This window comes from Pristis pectinata, chromosome 28 (assembly GCF_009764475.1).
Source record: "Pristis pectinata isolate sPriPec2 chromosome 28, sPriPec2.1.pri, whole genome shotgun sequence".
NCBI lineage: Eukaryota > Metazoa > Chordata > Chondrichthyes > Rhinopristiformes > Pristidae > Pristis > Pristis pectinata.
The window spans coordinates 6,087,302-6,110,957 of record NC_067432.1 but is presented as its reverse complement, the minus strand read 5'-3'; the positions used below and the strand labels follow the sequence as shown (position 1 = coordinate 6,110,957).

Here is a 23,656-nt window from a genome sequence, read left to right as displayed (position 1 = left end):
GAAGATCAGCCATGATCTTAATGATTGGCAAAGCAGGCATGAAGGGCCATATGTCTATTCCTGATATTTCTAATATTCTTATGCAAGTGCCTTAATACTTTAGAATTGCAGGTTTCAAAAACATGCTAAAATCAGTGGGAAAAATTTTAATTCATACACTCCTTTCCCCAAAAGCTGTCACAAAAGAATACATTTTGTATGCCTAGATTGGAAGCACTGTACCACATGACTAACTTGGTGCAAAACCCTATTACAGTCATTACATTTCATTTGGTTTGGACTGATATTAAGGCTTTTCTATTTTGAGAAAAACATTAAACATCTACCAGAACACCCAATTCTAGTCAACTTAATTGACAAATCAGTTAAGCAGACAGCATCGGACTGCAGTGGAAAGTAACAAGTGGCTAAAAGATATCAAAATAGTTTACTTACAATGTCCAACAGTTGTTACGGACTCAGTGAAAGTCCCTTTAGGATAGAGAGTGTGTGTGTATGTGTGTGTGGGGCGTGCTTACGTCAATAGAAGATAAAGGACGTAATGACGTTGTTGAAGAAGTTAGAAGGAGAGAGAGAGAGAAGGGAGAGAGACACCAGCCTGCTTGTTTTCTCTATCGATGGATGAGAAACAATAACTGTGTTTGCCACTGAAATCCATGTATGGAAGTTGGAAGTAATCCGGTGGAGTTCACTTTGTTGCTGACCTGTAGAAGGAAACAGGTATTTGTGTGGACGACCACGATTCGGATGCTTTTCGGGGTGAGGAAGTCACTACCGAGTAAACACTGAAGTGTCGTTTGGGTTCCATCGTGGAACATTTGGATTTCATATGTACTCTCTCTCTGTTTCTCTACGTCTACGTCTTATCTTCAGACAACGGTGGTTGTTGAAGAAGCCCTTGCTCATGTTTCACCTTATGGCTTGCGGAACTGAACTTTAAGAACCATTCCAGAACTGGGAGTTTTGGACTTTGTCACACACACACACGACGAGTTTAGTTTTAGGGTTAACGTTCGAGGTTTAACATTTTTGAATTCTAACATACTAACATTTTTACTTTTATTTTACGTATTATCATAAGTAGTAATTAATAAAATAGTTTTTAACACTGAATCATGCTCAGTGTGTTTCTTTTGTTGCTGGTTCGTGACAAAATTGGGGGCTCATCCGGGATCCAATCCAAAGATTTTTGAAGGATGATCTGATAAAGATTGCTACAAGGTTAAACCTTACAGAAGTAAAGCAGTCTAGGAGAAAGGCAGATATTCAGAGACTGATAGCTGGCCATTATGTGGAAAAGAAGGTGTTTGAGAAGGAAGTGTTAAAACAGTTTCCTGGCAGTGAAATAGCAATTTCTGAGGCACAGGTGCAGCTGGCAAAGATAGAGGCTGAACGGGAACGAGAGATAACTCGGATGAAGTTAGAGGCTGAACGGGAACGAGAACTAATTCGGTTGAAGTTTGAGGCAAAGGAGAAGGAAAAACAGAGGCAGCATGAGTTACAAATGAAGCGTAGGAGTTCGGAATCTGATTCTGATGATGGTTTTTCAGCCAGCAGGGAGGTTCGATTAGTCCCTCCTTTTGAGGAAGATCAGGTTGATCAGTATTTCCAACATTTTGAAAAGGTTGCTGAGAGTTCAAACTGGCCAAGGAAAGGATGGGCTCTTATGGTACAGAGAGTGATTAAAGGTAAAGCTCAAAAAGCTTATTCTGCTTTGTCTGCTGAGGATGCAGCTGATTATACCAAGGTAAAACAAGCTATATTGAAGGCCTATGAATTGGTACCTGAAGCTTATAGACAAAAATTTAGAGACTTGAGGAAATCTGCAGATCAGACTTATATGGAATTTGCCAATGGAAAGAGAATATGTTTTGAACGATGGTACATGGCTAAAAATGTAGATGGGGATTTTGATAAATTGAAAGAATTGATACTGGTGGAGGACTTTAAAAGATGTGTTCCAGCTGAATTAACAACATATTTAAATGAAAAGGCAGTGGAAACTTTACAAGAAACTGCTAGGTTGGCAGATGATTATGCTTTAACCCATAAATCCAAATGGGGACAACCTAAAACCTTTCAAGAGAGTTACAAGGACAATCCAGGTAAACCGGAGATTAAATTGGGAGGTAATCAAAAAGGAAAGGATGAAAAGAAGCCCGTGCTGGAGAAACCTGTTGAGCGTACTTGTTATTACTGTAGGAAACCTGGCCATGTGATATCTAATTGTGCCCTTTTGAAGAAAAGGAAGGAAGCTGTGCCCAGTGCTTGCTTTCAGGCAATTAAAAATCAAAAAGGTTTAGGAGACGTTGTTAAAGATCAGTCCTTGCAAGAGGGAAAAGCGGAAAAGTTGGAGGAGGTGAGAAAGGAATTCCGTTCTTATGTATCAGAGGGTTTTGTTTCACTGAATGATGAGTCACCCCAGGTGCCAGAGAAAATTCTTAGAGATACTGGGGCTAGTCAATCTCTCTTGCTGGACAGTGTTTTAAATTTTGGTGAAGAAAGTGACACTGGTGAGGTAAATCTAGTGCGAGGCGTTACAGATGACACCATATCTGTCCCTTTACACAGGGTGATTTTAAAGTCAAAGTTTGTAGAAGGACCAGTCGAGATAGGGATAAGACCTAGGTTGCCGTGGAAGGAGTTTCTTTGTTATTGGGAAATGACCTTGCAGATGGAGAAATTGTTCCTGTGGTACAGTTAACAACCAAACCAAGGATTGATGAGTCTGAGAATGATCCAGATGTTTACCCATCATGTGCGGTGACTCGGGCTAGAGCTAGAGAATTAGCCAAGACAGACAGTCTGGTGCAGTCTGATGTGGTTCCTTGTGACAGTCCTAAACAGGAAGAAAATTATGATGCCTTATCTGAGACTTTTCTGTCTTCACTGGAGGATCAACATCCTTATAGTGAGCCTGAATTTAAAGATTTGTCTTTGTCGAGGAAGGATTTTATGGTGGAACAGACAAAGGATCCTGAGTTGACAGAATTGAAAGAAAAAGCGGTCTCATGTGAGGAGATTGAAAAAGTGCCAATGGGATATTATATCAAAAATGGAGTGTTAATGAGGAAATGGAGACCTCCTCATGTCCCTGTTAATGAGGAATGAGTTGTTGTTCCAAAAGTTTATAGGGATGAGATTTTAAACCTGGCCCACAGTATGCCTTTGGGTGGTCATTTTGGTGTGAATAAAACTGTAGGGAAGATCTTGAAACAATTCTATTGGCCTGGTTTGAGAAAAGATGTGGTGATGTTTTGTCGAACCTGCCACACATGTCAGATGGTAGGTAAACCAAATCAAAAACCCCCTGTGGCTCCGTTGAAACCAATTCCTGCTTTTGGTGAACCCTTTTCGAAGGTGATTGTGGACTGTGTTGGCCCATTACCAAAGTCTAAGACTGGAAATCAGTATTTGTTAACCATCATGTGTGCCACTTCTAGATTTCCAGAGGCAATACCCCTTACAAATATTAAGGCCAAGACGGTGTCAAAGGCTCTTAAAATTTTTTTACCTTGTTTGGTTTGCCAAAAGAAATCCAATCTGATCAAGGTAGTAATTTTATGTCAAATTTTTTTCAACAAATAGTCTATGAGCTGGGAGCAAAGCAGATTGTATCATCTGCATATCACCCAGAATCTCAAGGAGCTCTGGAGAGATTTCATTCTACTCTCAAAAATATGCTGAAGACTTATTGCTTTGAAAACACAAAGGATTGGGACGAAGGTATCCATTTACTTTTGTTTGCCGTTAGAGAATCAATTCAGGAGTCAATAGGATTTAGTCCGTTTGAGCTTGTATTTGGACATAGGGTGAGAGGACCTTTGGAGTTGTTGAGAGAGCAATGGGTTAATGAGGAAGTGCACTTGAGTCTGTTGGACTATGTCCAAAAATTTAAAACTCGGTTGGAGAGAGTCTGCCAGCTAGCAAGAGAGAATTTGAAAACCAGCCAGATAAGAACGAAGACATATTTTGATAGACGTGCTCGGCCTAGGACATTTGCAGTGGGGCAAAAGGTGTTGGTATTTTTCCCTAGCCAAAATAATCCCTTGCAATCTCGTTTTTCTGGACCATATGTTATTGAATCTCGAGTGACTGATTTAACATATATAATCAAAACACCAGATAGACGCAAGAAAACACAACTCTGTCATGTAAACATGCTAAAACCTTATTATGAGAGGGATTCAGTTGTGGCCTTGGTGGATGATGTAAAGGTTGTTTCTAGAATGCCTGATGTTGATGTTGAGGAAGGCCAATTTAGACCAAATATTGTTCCATCGAAACTAAAAAACCAAAATATCATGGAGAACCTTGAAACGAAGTTGGACCATTTACAAGTTTCACAAAAACAACAGATGAGAGAATTAATTTTAAAATGTAAAAATCTGTTCCCAGATGTTCCAAACAGAACATCGATAATTACCCATGATGTTGATGTTGGGGATGCAAAACCAATCAAACAACACCCATATCGAATGAATGTGGAAAAAAGTAAACTTGTTGATCAGGAAATAAAATACATGTTGGAAAATGATATTATTAGACATTCTACTTCAATTGGAGTTCGCCCTGTGTTATTGTACCTAAACCTGATGGAACTGTTAGATTTTGCACAGATTACAGGAAAGTGAATGCTGTAACAAAGTCAGATGCTTACCCTATTCCTAGGGTGGATGATTGCATAGATAGAGTGGGAAAGGCAAAATTTCTTACAAAGATTGACCTATTAAAAGGGTACTGGTGTGTTCCATTAACAGATAGAGGAAGGGAGATTTCAGCCTTTGTAACCCCTTCTGGATTGTATGAATACAATGTTTTGCCATTTGGAATGAAAAATGCTCCGGCAACATTTCAAAGAATGATTAATTCAGTGATTCATGGGTTAAAACATACAGATGCCTACATTGACGACTTAGTGACTGGGAATGATACTTGGGAAGATCACATCTCTGCATTAAAAAGGTTGTTTGAAAGACTTTCCAAGGCTAACCTTACAGTTAACTTGGCTAAAAGTGAATTTGGCCATGCCACTGTGACGTATCTTGGTTATGTTGTAGGTCAAGGCAAGCAAGCTCCTGTTCAGGCAAAAGTTCAAGCAATATCTGAGTTCCCTATTCCCACAGGTACGAGGACTGTTAGAAGATTTTTGGGAATGGTTGGACATTATCGAAAATTTTGTAAAAGTTTTGCTGATATTGCTCTTCCCCTAACTAATCTTCTGAAGAAGGGAGTAAAGTTTGTTTGGACAGATTGTAGTCAAGCAGCATTTGAGAAGCTGAAAGCCATTTTATGCTACCATCCTGTGCTCAAAACACCTGACTTTGAAAAGCCATTTTCATTAGCAGTAGATGCCAGTGATGAAGCTGCAGGAGCTGTGTTGTTGCAGAAGGGTGACCTTGATGATATTGACCATCCTGTAGCTTACTTTTCAAAGAAATTTAATGAGCATCAAAAGAATTATTCCACCATAGAGAAAGAATTACTGTCGCTTGTTTTAGCCTTGCAACATTTCAGTGTATATGTTTGCACCGCTCAGAAACCATTGACTGTATATACCGATCATAACCCATTGGTGTTTCTGAGCCGAGTCAAAAACAAGAACAGAAGGCTGTTAAACTGGAGTTTAATTTTGCAAGAGTTTGATCTCATGATAACTCACATTAAAGGCAAAGATAATGTGATTGCTGATTGTCTTTCCCGATGTTAAATGGGAAACATGTATCTGTATTAATCTGATAATCTGTAGTTGTGTAGCATGCTAATTATTAAAATTACTAACTGTATGCGCGGTTAAAATTTCCTTGGGGAAAATTTTTTTTTAGGTGGGAGGTGTTAGAGACTCAGTGAAAGTCCCTTTAAGATAGAGAGTGTGTGTGTATGTGTGTGTGGGGCGTGCTTACGACAATAGAAGATAAAGGACGTAATGACGTTGTTGAAGAAGTAAGAAGGAGAGAGAGAGAGAGAGAGAAGGGAGAGAGACACCAGCCTGCTTGTTTTCTCTATCGATGGATGAGAAACAATAACCGTGTTTGCCACTGAAATCCATGTATGGAAGTTGGAAGTAATCCGGTGGAGTTCACTTTGTTGCTGACCTGTAGAAGGAAACAGGTATTTGTGTGGACGACCACGATTCGGATGCTTTTCGGGGTGAGGAAGTCACTACCGAGTAAACACTGAAGTGTCGTTTGGGTTCCATCGTGGAACATTTGGATTTCATATGTACTCTCTCTCTGTTTCTCTACGTCTACGTCTTATCTTCAGACAACGGTGGTTGTTGAAGAAGCCCTTGCTCATGTTTCACCTTATGACTTGCGGAACTGAACTTTAAGAACCATTCCAGAACTGGGAGTTTTGGACTTTGTCACACACACACACGACGAGTTTAGTTTTGGGGTTAACGTTCGAGGTTTAACATTTTTGAATTCTAACATACTAACATTTTTACTTTTATTTTACGTATTATCATAAGTAGTAATTAATAAAATAGTTTTTAACACTGAATCATGCTCAGTGTGTTTCTTTTGTTGCTGGTTCGTGACACAGTTAAAAACACCAATTTGAAAACATTGATCAAGACTCAAGATTGTGAAAATTAAGGAAACGAATTAAAAAAAACAGGAATCTCAACACTGGTCATGCTGATTTGAAAGAGTTATGGCAGGGGGCAGGATGAAGACGCACAAGTAGGAAAAATGCATTTCAAAAAAAAAGCCAACATTCAGTTTCACATTTTCTAACATTATAATGAAACCTCAGTGATGTTCATGACCACAAAAGATTACAAACTTGTATACAGTTGACGTGAGACAACTGACATACAGAGAACAATATCCAGCCAACTCAGAAATACACAGAAGGAGAACGGATAATTGTGCAACTTAATCAGGTATCAATGGGAAGGATTTGAACAACAGAAACAATAACTTTGTGGCATTAATGATTAAGCAGCAAAACATTTATGCCATGTGTGATGTGCTCCACACTCAAAATGTTGGCAAAGAAGAAACTCACTGGAACTGTGTATAATAAAACACTACATAGTTAGATACACAGTTAGCCATGACAAAAGCCAAGACCATAAGGCATGGAAGCAGAATTAGGCCATTCGGCCCTTCGAGTCTGCTCCGCCATTCGATCATGGCTGATTTATTTTTCCCTCTCAACCCTATTCTCCTGCCTTCTCCTCAATCTTTGACACCCTTACTAATCAAGAACCTAGCAAACTCCGCTTTAAATATACCCAATGACTTGGCCTCCACAGCCATCTGTGGCAATGAATTCCACAGATACACCACCCTCTGGCTCAAGAAATTCCTCCTCATCTGTTCCAAAGGAACATCTGTTCTGAGGCTGTGCCCTCTGGTCCTAGACTCTCCCACTACTGGAAACATCCTCTCAATCCAGGTCTTTCAATATTTAGTGGGTTTCAATGAGATTCCCCCTCCTCCTAAACTCCAGCCAGAACAGGCCCAAAGCCTTATACATCAACCCTTTAATTCCTGGGACCATACATGTAAACCTCCTCTGGACCATCTCCAATGCCAGCACATCCTTCTTTAGATATGGGGCTCAAAAATGCTCAGAATACTCCAAATATGGTCTGACCAATGCCTTACAAAGCCTTAGCATCACATTCTTGCTTTTATATTCCAGTCCTCTCGAAATGAATGCTCACATTGCATTTGTCTTCCTTACTACTGACTCTACCTGCAAGTTCACCTTCAGGGAATCCTGCACTAGGACTCCCAAGCCCCTTTGCACCTCTGATTTCTGCATTCACTCCCCGTTCACAAAATAGTCTATGCCTTTATTCCTTCCACCAAAGTGCATGACCGTACACTTCCTTGCGCTGTATTCCATCTGCCACTTCTTTGCCCGTTCTCCCAACCTGTCCAAGTTCTTCTGCAGACCCTGCTTCCTCAACACTACCTGCCTCTCCACCTATCTCTATCATCCACAAACTTGGCCACAAACCCCTCAATTCCATCGTCCAGATCATTAACATATAACGTGAAGAGTAACGGACTCACTGACCCCTGCAGAACAACACTAGTTACCGGCAGCCAATCAGAAAAGGCCCCCTTTATTCCCATTCTTTGCCTTCCAGTCATCCAATCTTCTATCCATGCTGGTACCTTTCCTGTAATACCAGAGGCTCCTATTTTGTTCAGCAGCCTCATGTGCGGCACCTTATCAAAGGCCTTCTGAAAATCTAAGTAAACATCCACTGACTCTCCTTTGTCTACCCTGCCTGTTATTTCTTCAAAGAATTCCAACAGATTTGTCAGGCAAGATCTCCCCTTAAGGGAACCATGCTGACTTCGGCCTATTTTACCACGAGTTCTCAAGTACCCCGAACCCGCATCCTTAATAATGGACGCTAGCATGTTGCCAACCACTGATGTCAGGCTAACCAGTCTATAATTTCCTGTCTCTTGCCTCCCTCCCTTCTTAAAGATTGGAGTGACATTTGCAATTTTCCAGTCCTCTGGAACCATTCCTGACTCTAGAGATTCTTGAACAATCACTACCAATGCCTCCACAATCTCTTCAGCTTTCCATTCTTTGCAGGTGACTTATCTACCTTCAGACCTTTAAATTTCCCAAGAACCTCCTTAGTAATAGTGACTACACTCACTTCTGCCCCCCGACTCTCTTGAATTTCTGGCATTTGCTGGTGTCTTCCACAGTGAAGAATGATGCAAAAATACTTAATCAGTTTGTCTGCCATTTCTTTGTTCCCATTACTACCTCTCCAGTGGTCCGATGTTCACTCTCTATTCTCTTTTACTCTTTATATATCTGAAAACACTTTTGGTATCCTCTTTTACATTATTGGCTAGCTTACTTTCATATTTTCTCCCCTTATTGCTTTTTTAGATGCCTTCTGTTGGTTTTTTTTTTAAAAAAAGCTTTCCAATCCTCTAGCTTCCCACTAATTTTTGCAATATTGTATGCCCTTTTGCTTTTTTGTCTTTGACTTCCCTCGTCAGCTGTGGTTGCCTCATCCTCCCTTTAGGATGCTTCTTCTCCTTTGGGATGAACTGATCCTGTCTCTTCTGAATTACTCCGAGTAACTCCTGCCATTGCTGCTCCACTGTTATCCCTGTTGGGGTCCCCTTCCAATCACCTTTGGCCAGCTCCTCTCTCATGCCTCTGTAGTTACCTTTACTCAACTGTAATAACGATACAGCCGATTTTAGCTTCTCCCTCTCAAACGGCAGGGTGAATTCTATTATATTATAATCACTGCCTCCTAAGGGTTCCTTTACCTTAAGGTCTCTAATCAAATCTGGTTCATTGCACAACACCAAATCCAGAATTGCCTTTTCCTTAGTGGGCTCGACCACAAGCTGCTCTAAAAAGCCATCTCGTAGGTATTCTGCAAATTCCTTTTCTTGGAATCCAGTACCAACCTGATTTTCCCAATCTATCTGCATATTGAAATCCCCCCTGACCACCGTAACATTGCCCTATTTACATGCCTTTTCTATCTCCTGTTGTAATTTGTACCCCACATCCTGGCTACTATTCGCAGGCCTGTATATAATTCGTATCTTTTTACCTTTGCAGTTTCTTAAGTCTACCCACAAGGATTCTACATCTTCTGATCCTCTGTCACTTCTTGCTAAGGATTTGATTTCATATTTTACCAACAGAGACACCCCACCCCGTCTGCCCACCTGCATGTCTTTTCGATAGGATGTGCATCCTTGGATGTTGAGCTCCCAGCTGTAATCTTCTTTCAATCATGACTCTGTGATGCCCACGTCATATCTGCCAATTTCTAACTGTGCTATGAGCTCATCTACCTTATTTCGTATACTGTGTGCATTCAAATATAACACCTTCAGTCCTTTATTCACCAACCTTCTTTTCAAATTTGTCTCTATGTTGCCTGAAGGTAAATTCTTATCCCTTTCTAAACTTAGTCCTATTCTTTATTCTGGAAGCTTGAGTCACTTCTCCTTCCCTTTTACTTTATCTATACTTTTCCAAACTGTTGAACCCACCCCCTTATTATTTAGTTTAAAGCCCTGTCTACAGCCCTATTTATGCGATTCACCAGGACCCTGGTGCCAGCGTGGTTCAGGTGGAGCCCGTCCCATTGGAACAGCTCCCTCCTTCCCCAATACTGGTGCCAATGTCCCACGAATTCAAACCCACTTCTCCTACACCAATCTTTGAGCCACGCATTTAACTGATTTTATTTACCCTGTGCCAATTTGCACATGGCTCACGTAGCAATCCAGAGATTTTTACCTATTTGGTTCTGCTTTTTAATTTAGTCCCTAGCTGATCAAATTCCCTCAGCAGAACCTTTTCTTTTTCTACCTACATCATTGGTACCCACATGGACCACGACAACTGGATCTTTCCCCCTCCCATTCCAAATTCTACTGCAGGTCAGATGAGATGTCCCAAACCTGGACACCAGGCAGGCAACACAGTCTTCAGGTCTGTCAATCCTTGTGACAGAGAATTGTCTATTCCCCTGACTATACTATCCTCAATCACAACTATATTTCTCTTCTGTGCCCTTTCTTTAATGGCTCGCTGAACCATGTGCCACGGTTCGGTTCCTCATCTTTCCTATGACCCCCGCTCTCATCCACACAGGGAGCAAGAATCTCAGACCTGTTGAACAAGCTCAAGCACTGAGGCTCCTCCAGCACTACCTCTTGAATCCCCCTACCTGCCTCGCTCACAGTCACACCCCCTTGTCCCTGACCACAGACCGAATTTGTAGTTAATCTAATGGGTGTGACTGCCTCCTGAAACACAGCATTCAGGTAACTCTCCCCCTCCCTGATGCATCACAGTGTTTGCAGCTCAGATTCCAGATATTGGTTTGAGTCTGAGTTCCTCAAGCAACCAACACTTGCTGCAGTTGTAGTCACCAGGAACCACAATGGGGTCCACCAGCTCCCACATCATGTTGCTACAACACATCACCTGATCCTCCATCCCTACTTTATTTAATTAGTTATAATTTGGTGTCTTTTTATTTAACTACTATAAAAAACCTTACCTGCTACTCACCTGTGCCTCCTCGCCAAAGCCTCGAGCCAAAGCCTCAGATATCCACTCCTACACTGGCCCACTCTCACAATGGCTGCTCGACCTTACCCTACACCCTACCTTCCTTTCATTGACCGAATTGCCACACACTTAGCCAATCACACAACTTTAAAACAAAACTGCTAGTTCCTCCCCTCTGCTGCTCTGGCTGCCGCAACAGGAGAAAAACTAGCTCCCAACTGGGGGAAAAAAAAACAACTTTATAAAACTGCTAGCTACTCCCCTCTGCTGCTTTGGCTGCTGCAACTCTGGCTGCCAATGGTGAGGCATCTTGAACATAGGTTGCGATGTTCAAATAATGCATTGACTAGATAATTGATGATGCAACTTCTCAGCCAGCAGTAATAATTTAACCATATTCACAAACTCATGAAATGTTCTTGACCTGAAATGTTGATTCTTTCCCACAGATGCTGCGCGACCTATTGAGTTTTTCCAGCATTTGTTCTATTTAGTAACATTTTACAGTTTGGTATTCAACATTACAGGCCATGAATTTCCAGGATTATAAACATGCAATCCAAGTTTAGAATACCAACATGACTGTAAATGGGTGTTAAATTCCCTGCTAAAAACTATTAAGCCGCATAACCTTGGTAGTGGAAGGGATAGTCACCAATGCTGGTGGGAGGCAAGCAAAAAGATGATACTACTCAGAGGAATGGAGTATTTGGAATTTTAACTCTGGAAGCACTTAGAAATGGGAAGAAAGATCATGAACGTATTTTAATATCCATGTTGAGAATTTTAAATTTGAAACATGGGTAGCAGGACTCATTGTACTCAAGAGATGGGATGAGTTTCTTTTTAAATTCATTTCTGGGATCTTGATATAGGTCTTGCTGGTCCAGATCCTCAAAATGAGGGGAAAAAAGGACAGGAGAGCAGCAAATTGGGAAGCAAGTTTGGAATCAAATAGTGAACAGAGGATGGGAACAGTTGGCTCAGAGAAAGTGACTGGCAATAACTCAAAGGCATTGCTATGGGGATTTGGGAAAAGTACAACCCCTTGTCATGTTTTAAAGCAGCTAGTCAAAGGATATTAGACAAACAGCCCTGACAACAAAGATAGGAGGGCTGAGAAAAGAAGGAATAAGCTTACATATTTAGAAGCTAACCCCTTGCCTTCAGTTAATGTTGCCAATGGATAGATGGATGAATGCTTGGGGCACACAGGAGTTAACAGCATAAGCAGCTGAAAGCCAGGCCTCATTAGAATGGCAAGGTAAGAAAGACTGAAACTAAGCAAAACCAGAACCACCATGTTACAAAACAGTAAAGCATTAGAACATGGGGTACAGTCAATGGTATTAACTTTTGTAGAAAAGACCAAGGAAAGATATTACACCAAGGATCGTTTGCAACACATTGTTGACATGGAAGAGCAGACAAATGATTAGTGTTGTTTGAAAGAATTGCTGAAAGGAGAACAAAAGGAAATTTGAGGAAATGACAGCTTACAAGGGCAAGTTTTTTTTTGAGATTAATACTGCCATTTTTAAAAGGAAGATTCAGTGAAGGACAGGAAACCACTTGCAATAGCAACTGGCAAAAAGGGACAAGGACATTAGAAAATAAAAGTTCTGGCAGAAAATCCTCCTTTTGGAAAGGCTGAGGTAATATTGCCTACAAACCACCATTTATTCCATCAAATGGCACAAAAAAAATTTAAATTTCCTTTTTAGGCACTGCTGCAGGATAGAGGACAACTTACTTCCAGTCTGGTTTTGAGAGTTCTCAGATGGCTATTGAGGCCAATGAGGCCAGATACTTCCACAGATGGGGCAGGTGCTCCCAACAGGCAGCCTTAATTCTCAATACCATCCCCAATGCTGCTGCACTTTGAGCAGTCAGCGATGGGGCCTGAACACAGCAGTTGATTGAATCTAACTCAATACTGGGGATGTGGCTAGGTTGATTAGCTTGTCCTTCTTGTGAATGGTTTTACAGAGACAGCATCAGTATTTTCTTAATGCCTTGAGATGCCAGCTAGGTAGTCTAGGTTTTAGAAGCATGAGGAGGACAGGGATCACTGCTGCCCAGTAGATGATTTTAGTGCCAGGTTTGAAGTCTTGATTGTCAAATACCTTTTTCCTCAATTGACAAGCTTGGCTGGCACATGGATGGTGATGGCAAATTTCACCAATACCTGCATTCACTGACAGCTGGCTCCTGAGTTATGGGAAGTGATCCACATTTTCCAGGGTCTCCCCCAAAAAGCTTTTTTTGTAGCAGAGGGCAATGTGATGCTACAGGGACAGGTTGGTAAAGGATCTTTGTCTTGCAGACATTGAGTGCAGGGACCATCCTCTTAAATGCTTCAGAGAAAGCAATAGCTTTGAGTTCACCTCTGTGGCCACACAAAAGCATTTGTCATCTGCACACTGTAGCTTGAATAATGTGGTTTGGTAACCTTTGTACCAGAGCATAGTTGTTACAAGCTGAATAACTCCCCATTAAATCAGAAGATTAGCTCCACTCCCACAGTAAGTTTGGTGGAGATACAACACTGAGGTGAGAAAGATTGAGGAAAGTGCTGGGGCAATGATGCAACCTTGTTTGACACCAGTCTTCAGTAAGAATCTGTGGTAACCCCGTTCATAAATATCACAGTGCTGTTGTGGAGCAGCATAAGATGGAGAAAGACATCTCTGGCAGCTGAATTTGAGGGTGTTCCACAGTCCCTCCAAATTCATGCAATCTAAGGCTTTAGTGGAATTGAAAAAGAAACAATGGTCAGTGCTACTCTCTGCTTTTTTTTTTGAGAGTTGTCATGCAGTGAAGGTCATGTCCACTGTACCTTTGAATGGACAGAAACCACACCGATTGAGCAGCTTTTCAGCCATTGGAAGGAAGCGACTGAGGAGGATCCTGGCAATGGCATTTCTCGTGGCAGACAGCAGCATCTGTAGTTACCAGTCAGGTTTGTCTCCTTTCTTGAAGATAGTCAGTTATGGCATCTGAAGTCTCCTGGAATATGCTCCTCTTTCCAAATGTTGTCAATGAGGCTGTGGATTTGTAACTGAAGCTCTTTACCACCAAATTTGTGGACTTCATTGGGGATATTATCTGATCTTAAGACTGGGTTATTTTTGAGTCAGCATATGGCCTTCTCGTCTCAAGAGAGGCAGCAAGGCTGGCCTGGACAAGTTGCATTGGGTGGAGTCAAGTTCACTCAAAGCTGATATACTTGAAGTGCTCTTTCTAGCATGCTTTGACTACCTCTAACCTTGATGAATTCATTCCTGTTCCTAGTTCTCAACGTGGTGGGACCTTTGGTTATTGGACCTGGAGATAGCTTTTATAGCACTGAAGAACCACGCATATTGTGGTTGTCCATGAGTCACTGAGCCTCACATGCTCCCTCCACCATCTGTTCTTCTGAAAACCTGGGACCAGCTTGAGCTCTATCTTCAGGTGCCTTTAAAGCAATTTTCTCTTTTGAAGAAATTGGAGCTTCTGATCCAGCAACACCTTAGGTTGTGGTTAATTAGCCCCTCAATCTTTTAGTTATTCTCAAACCAACCCAGATCATTCTTGAAGATGCCAATTATGGCAGAGTCCAGGGCAGCCTGTAAGCTGTGGACACTTTGTGCCTCTAGTAAGTTGGGAGTTGATACGTTGTTTGTGAAGTTCTACCTGAGAAATGACAGCTTTGTGGGGTGCTTGAGATCTAGCAGCAATGCTTATGTTGACACTAATGATTTGGGCCCAGGTTAAGAGAGATAATAGAGCAGATTAAGCAGTGATCAACCCAGAAGTTGTGACAGAAGTGATGTGAACTTGACATCTTTTACTTGTCTATCCAAAGAAACATGGTACTAGTGATATCGAGGTCGTGCTCCAAATATTGTCAAAATAAGATCTTGAGGCACAAGTCCATAACTCCCTGAAAGTGACAACACAAGTAAGTAGAGTGGTACAAGGCAGCATATGGCATATTTAACTTCATCAGGCAGGGCACTGAGTATATAACTTGGGAAGTCATGTTGCAGCTGTATACAACTTTGGTTTGGCCACATCTGAAATATTGTGTGCAGTTCTGATCGCTACATTACAGGAAGGATGTGGCGGCTTTGGAGAGAGTGCAGAAGAGGTTCACTAGGATATTGTCTGGCTTAGAGTATTATCTATAAAGTTTGACAAGCTTGGACTTTTCTTTGGATCAGAGGCTCAGGGGCAACCTGATGGAAGTATAGAGGGCATAGCTTTAAGGTGAGAGGGGGAAATGTTTAAATGAGATTTACAAGGCAAGGTTTTTCTTCCTTGACAGAGTGGTAGGTGCCTGAAAGCACTACCAGGACAAGTGATGGAAGCAGATATGATAGCAACGTTTAAGGGACATTCAGACAGGCACACAAACAGAAAGGGAATGGAGGAATAAAGACCATGTGCAAGCAGATGGGATTAGTTTGGATTGGCATCATGGTCGGCAAAGACATCGTGAGCCACAGGGCCTGTTCCTGTGATGTACAGTTCTATGTTTTAAAAGAACCATCCATCCCTTTGGACTTAGCCTTCCAATTCCTTCCTTTCCAATACCACCTTGCTGGAGGGTTGCAATTCTTCTCATCCTGGCATTGAAATCACACGGGAGAGTCAGTTTATCTTCCCTTGGGATGTGGACCAGAGTTTTAAGGTTGAAGTAGAGCTCCTTGATCTTGTCTGGAGCTTCAAGGGTGGGACGTATGCACCAATTACCGTAGTGTGTCAGTTCTGGATTAGAACGAGCCAAAGAGTCATATGGCATTCACTAATTCTATGAAGTCAATGAGACATCTGGCGAGCTCATTGATGGCAAAGATCACTCTGTGAAGACGAACACTCCAGTTTGGTGCTCCAGGGCTGTGCCTACTGAGTTTTTTTTAAAATGGCCTCTTGCTCATTACATCTTGTAAATAAGGTGATGGTTGTTAAACACAGCCCGAGTGATGAACACTAACTCAATCCACGAGCAGGATTATCTTCTTCTTGCGATAGAAATCAACAGTAAAACACTGGACAGATCCACTCTGGTGTGTTGGCTTTAAAAAGAGCCAGGGGTTTAAATATGGAACTTTCTCATCCGAGATGGATGCATCCCAAAATGTCTTCGCAATATTCTGACAGGTATGGTAGTGCAATATAAATATGTACTCTATTTTAAACTAACCCAGGGAAGGGACAGGAATAATATTCTTCACATAGCAAACAAGTATAAATTTCAAAAATATTTAATCTTTTGTTAAATACAAACTTGCATAAACTTGAGATGTAATAAAAACAGAACATGGAAATAATTCAATATTTTGGTACGAAAGAGTTCGAATGGCTACTATATTTAAATACCCAGAGGTCAATGATTTAATCTGTTTTATACAACAAACCTCCTTATTCTAAGGAGCCTTTATAAAGAACACAACTGTACACCCACCCAAAAGAAAATTTGAACACATAGCTCTGATTGTTCAAGTATTACAATCCATTGAGTAAAATACAAAAATGTCCAAAATTGTTTAAGGACAACATTCCCCGACTATTAAGGAGCTTTTGAAAAAAATGCAGAGTTTAGTTTCCAAATGAAATCATACAAGACCTGGGAATAAATGTCAAGCTAACGTATTAGTTCCTATAACTACCGAATCCAGGCCAAATCTTTGAGGGACAAGTTTGTCCTGTTTAGTTTGAGTGGGTACAGGTAAGAGCATTCAATATGGTCATAGCGTGATCAGTGCAATTGTAAATCCTCCACAGCATCTATCCCCACCCCACAAAGTCGTCATGTCTTCACTTATTGTTATAAAAGAGCACAGGAGGCCATTCAGCCCATCAGGCCCATGCCAGCTCCCAGCAGAGCAATCCCATTAGTCCTGCTCACTTTTCCTCTGAAGCACTGCAATCTATTCTCTCACAAACTGTTCAACTTCTTTTTTGGGTATTTTGTTCACTAATCTGCACATAGGGACATTTTATACTAGCCGGTCAATCTATGGGCACATCTTTGGTATGTGGGAAGAAACCCAAACATGCGAACTCCATACAGAATGCACCCAGGGTCAGGATCAAGCCTGGATCCTTGGAGCACTGAGACAGCATCACTAACTACTGCGTGACCATGGTTCTGTTCTGTAAAATACTGTTTCCCTCCAACATGAATCACTGCAATCTTCGAAACATAACGTAGATTCATAAAAAAATAGTTGTGGATGTACTTCAGGTTGTGTAATGCTTCCTTCACAACAAAAGGCGGCCAATTTCAACACTTGAACAATGATAAGAAAAATCAGAATTAAAACAGTACTCGAAATTGATAATGTTTTGACATAAATATAGAAGTATAGGTGTAGAATTAAATTCATTATTTTTAATCACATGGCGGAAGTTAGGAGAACTGCTGTGCAAAGATACAATCAATACTCATTAAAAACACATTTAAAACTCTTAATAACAATTTTAATAGACCAGTTCTGTCTTTCATAAAATGTCAGACCTAAATTTGAAGTAAAATATTATTTTAACTAAATTACACCTTTTATTTCCGCTATGAATGCTATAGTAACTGAAGAATAATTTATTTTTTTTACATGTTTCTTACCGAGACTAGTTGGTTTGATGAGCTCATCGAGAATGTCATAAAAAGGCAATTTCTGCAGTTTTACATCAGGATGAACAGGATGGAGTGATGATGTCAGGTGTGGCAGATCTAGTTCATGTTTAGGTCCCAACAGTGAAACAGCAAGCAGCGGAGATGTTGTTGCATGCCCATCATAGGAGAGCTGTGGGATAGCAGATGGCGACAGTGGCGTGGTCATGGAAGCTGAAGTTGCATGGACAGAAGAAAGGCTCAAATCGGTGGGAGTCACAATCTTCTGTGGAAATCTCCGCCTATATAGTTCCTTAATTTTCATCTGAACAGCTGGGCTGCAGCCAGCTTTCAATAAATGCAGTGCCTTTGTCAGGAGTTCGTGTTTACGACCGTGTTTGTTCCGTCCAGCATAGCCTAATAACACTTGGAGCTCTGACACTCTAAGGCTCATAACCATTTGCTTTAGGAGGAAGAACAAGGGGGGTGGGGGGGGGGGGTGGGGTGGGGGAGGGAGGAGAAAAAGAAAACCATTAATAGGGAAATGATGATGTATTGTGATGAATTTAAGCAATGCTTATATTGTGAATTTTGTATCATAGCACAAATCAATTCAAGGTTTCAAATTAGAACCAAGAGTTGAAAATCAAAAAAACTGCCAATGTTGTAAATCTGAAGTGAAAACAACATGCTGGAAAAACTCAGCAGGCCATGCAGCATCTGTGGAAAGAAAAACAGTCAATGCTTCTGATCCATCAGAACTGCATAATAGATGTTAGAACCCAGAATTGATGGACTAAATTAACTCCAATGAAATGATACTAATTTGGGAGGAGTAAATAACCTTAGCATAAAAATTCTGGAAAACAATATTTGGTGATGTTTAGACATTTTCATTACAATATACTTCATTAAATATCATCAAATAAAAATTCCAATGACCACAGACAAAGATAAAGCATTTGCCAAACTGATCTCACTGTTCCAGAATCTTTACTTAGCTTGCATTAGCACATTGCCACTGTTCTAATCCAATTAAGATAGGAATCCTACCTAGAACTGGATATCAATACAGAAACTACCTTTCTACATAACCAAGTTTGTGTCTGGATAAAATTTGGGATTCAACTTTGATTAAAAAATTCTTGTTGTGACTTATAAAATTACTCCTCCTGGTTCACTTCCTATCCAAACCATTCTTAAGACTTTTTACTAAAATCCTCAACTGCAACTTGGTATTTTAACTGTAGTATGTGTTTGCTGATTTCCACCCATACAATGACATCAAGCATCTTCATTTTAAGGTCAACATTCAACATGAAAGCAGCTTAAGTAGAAACATAACATGGCATTGTCAATGCTGTAACAATAATTAGTTTACCTCTAAAGACAAAATTACCAAAGAATAATTCACCATTTTACTACCTTTAGAGATGTTATGCACAATTTACTAGCATCTCAGCATATTTAATAGATTTAGCATGAAGCTATTTCAATTATGCAAGCTACATAACAGCCGTTAACCAACATTACTTTTGGTCTGAGTGAAAAAGTGCAATGCTGGAAATCCAAAACAAAAATAGATTGGTAGATGTGCTCAGGTTAGGTGGCATCATACATTTTAAAAATTGTTGCCACATTTTTTTGTTTTAAAAAAGATTGTTTAATTGTAATCTATTTGTCAATTGTAATTGTACATGATTGTTCGATGTCAGTTAGGGCTCTGCACTACTGAACACACGGTGCATTTCTGATAAAGCAGACATTCAGCCAGTTTGAGTTCAGGAGTGCAGCAAATCGCACAAACATTCATTAATCCAAAGCAGGTCATATCTCAAACTCAGGGCCATAATGAACTCTTGGAGTATGTTCTGTCAGAAAGCCCTACGTGTAGCCACTATAACAATGAGCGTTTCTGGGGAAACTGCTGCAACATGACAAGCCTTGTTGTCACATTACTGCCCTAGCAGTATTATAGCAAAATAATTATTAAATACTTGCACCTTTAAGGAGAGTGTGAGAAAGAATACATATTACAATAAGCACACCTGGGCAGTGTGAAAGCCTTAAGAAAAGGCAGATTGTGGGCGAGTCTTCTGGGACTGAGGCTGTGAAAGATACTATTCAAATGTAAGTGCCTCAGGAGAAATACTAGTTCCAATTTCAATAAGATAAGAATGACGCAATTGCTTTTTCACAGTTAATATTTCAGTTAACACATACATTTTCCAAATATATTGCAACTTGGCTTCATTTTCTTTCACTGCCTGGATTTTGGCGAAAAAAGGACACTAAAAAGGTCAAGTCTGGATCACACTCAAATTCCAGTTTTCTTTAGACACACAGGACAAGTGGTATTTTGTTAACTATATCAAGACTGGACGAAAAACAATTTATTGTCCCAAACCAGTCAAATTTGAGCTGCTAAAAACATGTTCCCAAACTGAAATACTAGTTGCAGGATTCAGTCTGCAGTTTCTCCAAGTTTTCTCACATTAAGCCTTTACTTTGGAAATGTAGAATTTATAGCACACACAGGCCATTCAGCCCAAAAAGACTAGACCATTATTTCTACTCCGCATAAACTGCCCCAACAACCCCAGTTTATTCCTTTCTCCCTTATATACCAACCTAGCTTCCCCCCAAAAGTGATACATTTCTATTTAATGAGCAAAGAAACCTTCATGTCTCGTAATTTTGACTTGTATTTCCAAAGTAACAATCATTTCTGATATAAAATGCTGAAATAAGTCCCTTAACATTAAATCAAATAACTTGCCTACACTGAAGAGCTGGGAGGTGGAAACGGACCCTTAATGCCACAAAATTGAAGAAAGAGAAGCAATTCAACATAGTTCTCCATATCATTCTGAAACCATTCTGAAGGGATTAAAGTCCTACAAAAGTGCATTTACTGTCTCTCAAACAAAGGGACTTGCATTTTCCACTTCACAAGGAGTGGAGAACAAACCAGGGTAAGACTTGCACAGTGAATGGTAGGGCTGAGAGGTGTGCAGTAGAACAGAGGGACCTGGGAATACAGATCCATAATTGCTTTAAAGTGGCATCGCAGGTAGATAGGGTCGTAAAGAGAGCTTTTGGCACATTGGCTTTCATAGATCAGGGCACTGAGTACAGGAGTTGGGATGTTATGTTGAAGTTGTATAAGATTTCTTTATTAGTCACACGTACATCAAAACACAGTGAAATGTATCTTTGCGTAGAATGCTCTGGGGGCAGCCCACAAGTATCGCCATGCTTCCGGCACCAACATAGCATGCCCATTGCTCCTAACCCATGTGTCTTTGGAATGTGGAAGGAAACCAGAGCACCCGGGGGAAACCCATGCAGACACAGGGAGAACATACAAACTCCTTACAGATAGCAGCTGGAATTGAACACGTTGGTGATGCCAAATTTGGAGTATCGTGTGCAGTTCTGGTCATCTACCTACAGGAAAGATATAAGCTTGAAAGAGTGCAGAGAAAATTTACACAGATGTTGCCAGAACTTGAGGACCTGAGTTACAGGGATAGGTTGAATAGGTTAGGACTTTATTCCCTGGAGCACAGGAGAATGAGGGGCGATCTTATAGAAGTATACAAAATTATGAGGGGTATAGATAGGGTGAATGCATGCAGGCTTTTTCCCCCTCAGGTTGGGTGAGACTAGAACTAGAGGTCATAGGTTTAGGGTGAAAGGTGAAATATTTAAGGGGAATCTGAGGGTGAACTACTTCACTCAGAGGGTGGTGTAAGTATGGAATGAGCTGCCAGCGCAAGTGGTGGATGTGGGTTTAATTGTAACATTTAAGAGAAGTTTGGATAGGTACATGAATGAGAGGTATGGAGGGCTATGATCTGGGTGCAGGTAGATGGGACTCGGCACAAAACTAGGCTGGCATGGACTAGATGGTCTGAAGAGCCTGTTTCTGTGCTGTAGTGCTCTATGACTCTAAGAGGTTTACAATTATAGGACCTTCTAAACATTTCAAATGATCACCAGAACAGGAAATAAGCAATGGCAGCTTTAATACACCAGTACTGGTTTATTAGTGTCTACATTTATAACAAAATATATACTTTATTTTTAAATTGATTTTTCTCTTCAGGACCAAAACAATATAAATGAGTAACAAACATTCTCCAGATTGAAAAATACTTCTCAACTTCAAAATGTTCCACTCATGTTTTGTACAGTACCTACCCGTCAGAATAATTGAACTCAACATGAAAACAATATTCCAGGCAATTAAATGAATCAACAATTTTACAAAATACAACTTAATTGATACCAAGTTGTCACAACAAAATCATGAGGTGGTTTAACAAAGAAACAAAAACCAAAAGCATTAACACAATACACATTACATGGTACCTGAAGTTAATAGGCTTTGAATTACAGTGCACTATTCACACAACTAAATCAATTTGAATGGTGTAAACTGGGATGTTTTCAGTAATTTTCTTGTTACCCCAACACCACCTCCAAGCTGTGGAAAATCAAAATGAAATTCTTTTATTCATATTGTCCAAAAACCTTCCCACTTCCACTAAGGTTTCCATCCTCTCTTCTATATGTTTTATTTACCACTAGTACTGTCAAGCTTAATATGCAAACTGAGTAATGCAATCATTTGTCACACTGGGAAAGGAGAGAGTAACTGCCCTTGACATCATGGCAGCATTTGATCGAGCGTGGTATCAAACAGACTTGGCCAAACTGGAGTCAATGGGAATCAGGGAAACCCTCCACCGGTTGGAATCATATCTAGCACAAAAGAAGATGGTTGAAGCCAATCTCAGCCACAGGACTCCTCTGCAGGAGTTCCTCAGGGTAGTGTCCTGAGCCCAACCATCTTCACCTGCAATAACGACCTTCCTTCAATACTAAATCAGAAGTACAGATGCTCGCTAACGATTGCAATGTCCAGCACCATTCACGACTCCTCAGATAATGAAACAATCCACGACCACATGCATCAAGTCGTGGACAATATCCTTGCCTGGGCTGATGGGTGCCATGCAATGACAATATCCAATGAGAAAATCCAGCCATCACCCCCTGACATTCAATGTCATTACCATCACTGAATTCCCCCACTATCCACACACCATCTTGACTTGGAAATATATTGCTGTTCCTACATTGTGACCATCAAAATCCAAGAACTCTCTCCCTAACAGCATTGCAGGTATACCCACACATCAAGGACTGCAGCAGTTCAAGCAGGCAGCTTACCACCATCTTCATAGGCAACGAGGGATAGGCAATTAAATGGTGGCTGCAAAGCCCACATCCCTATATAAAAAACAATGGCACATAAAAGGAACTCTCCACTTACTCACAGTGCCCACATCCTGTTTATTGCTTTAAAGAGCAGATTGTGCGAAAGTTATTCAGGAAGTAAACATTTCTCACTTTTAGCACCTGGTTGACAATAAAGTGCTCCAAAATCAGGTATATGATTAAATACGTAATAATTTTACAATCCACAAAATGCCTCATCCCAATTTCATGAAAACACACAGCTGCAGAGTTTAAAACCTTCTCAATTTCCCACTAAACTAGCTCGGCCTCAATAAAACTGCCAATTTGGGCAATCATAACGGTTTAGAGTGGTGGATGCATGCTCACTGGAAACTTCAAAATTCCCCAATTCCACTTTTTCAACCTATCAGTGGGAGCTGAATATGAACAACTTTGACTTACAATAGCTTTAAAATAGCAAAATGTCTCAAAATGCTTCACAAGAGTCATTAATCAAAATTAAGCAGTGTCACAGAAGGATAATCTAGGACAATGATAAGCTTGGCCAAAGGGCATTAAAATATTTCAGACTTTTTTTTAGAAAAGGAGGCTGGGATCTAAATTAACTTCTAGTTGTATTTTTTTAAAACAGCTAGCACAATGAAAGAGCATGGAGGATTTGTTGGAGAGCAAACTTCCATACATAGCAATCCTTGCAATGCACACAATATCAAATATTATGCCATGTGCTAAGTAAGT

The 23,656-nt window shown here is 40.5% G+C and overlaps 1 protein-coding gene across 4 annotated transcripts in view; it reads right to left on the bottom strand.

Moving 5' to 3' along the window:
- pias1b (protein inhibitor of activated STAT, 1b) overlaps nt 1–23,656 on the bottom strand; it is a 149,661-nt gene that overhangs the window by 57,197 nt on the left and 68,808 nt on the right. For all 4 annotated transcript variants that reach the window (XM_052040528.1, XM_052040529.1, XM_052040531.1 and 1 more), the window contains one exon: nt 17,660–18,110. In XM_052040528.1, the coding sequence (XP_051896488.1) occupies nt 17,660–18,110 (451 nt within the window). The remainder of the gene's footprint in view (nt 1–17,659; nt 18,111–23,656) is intronic.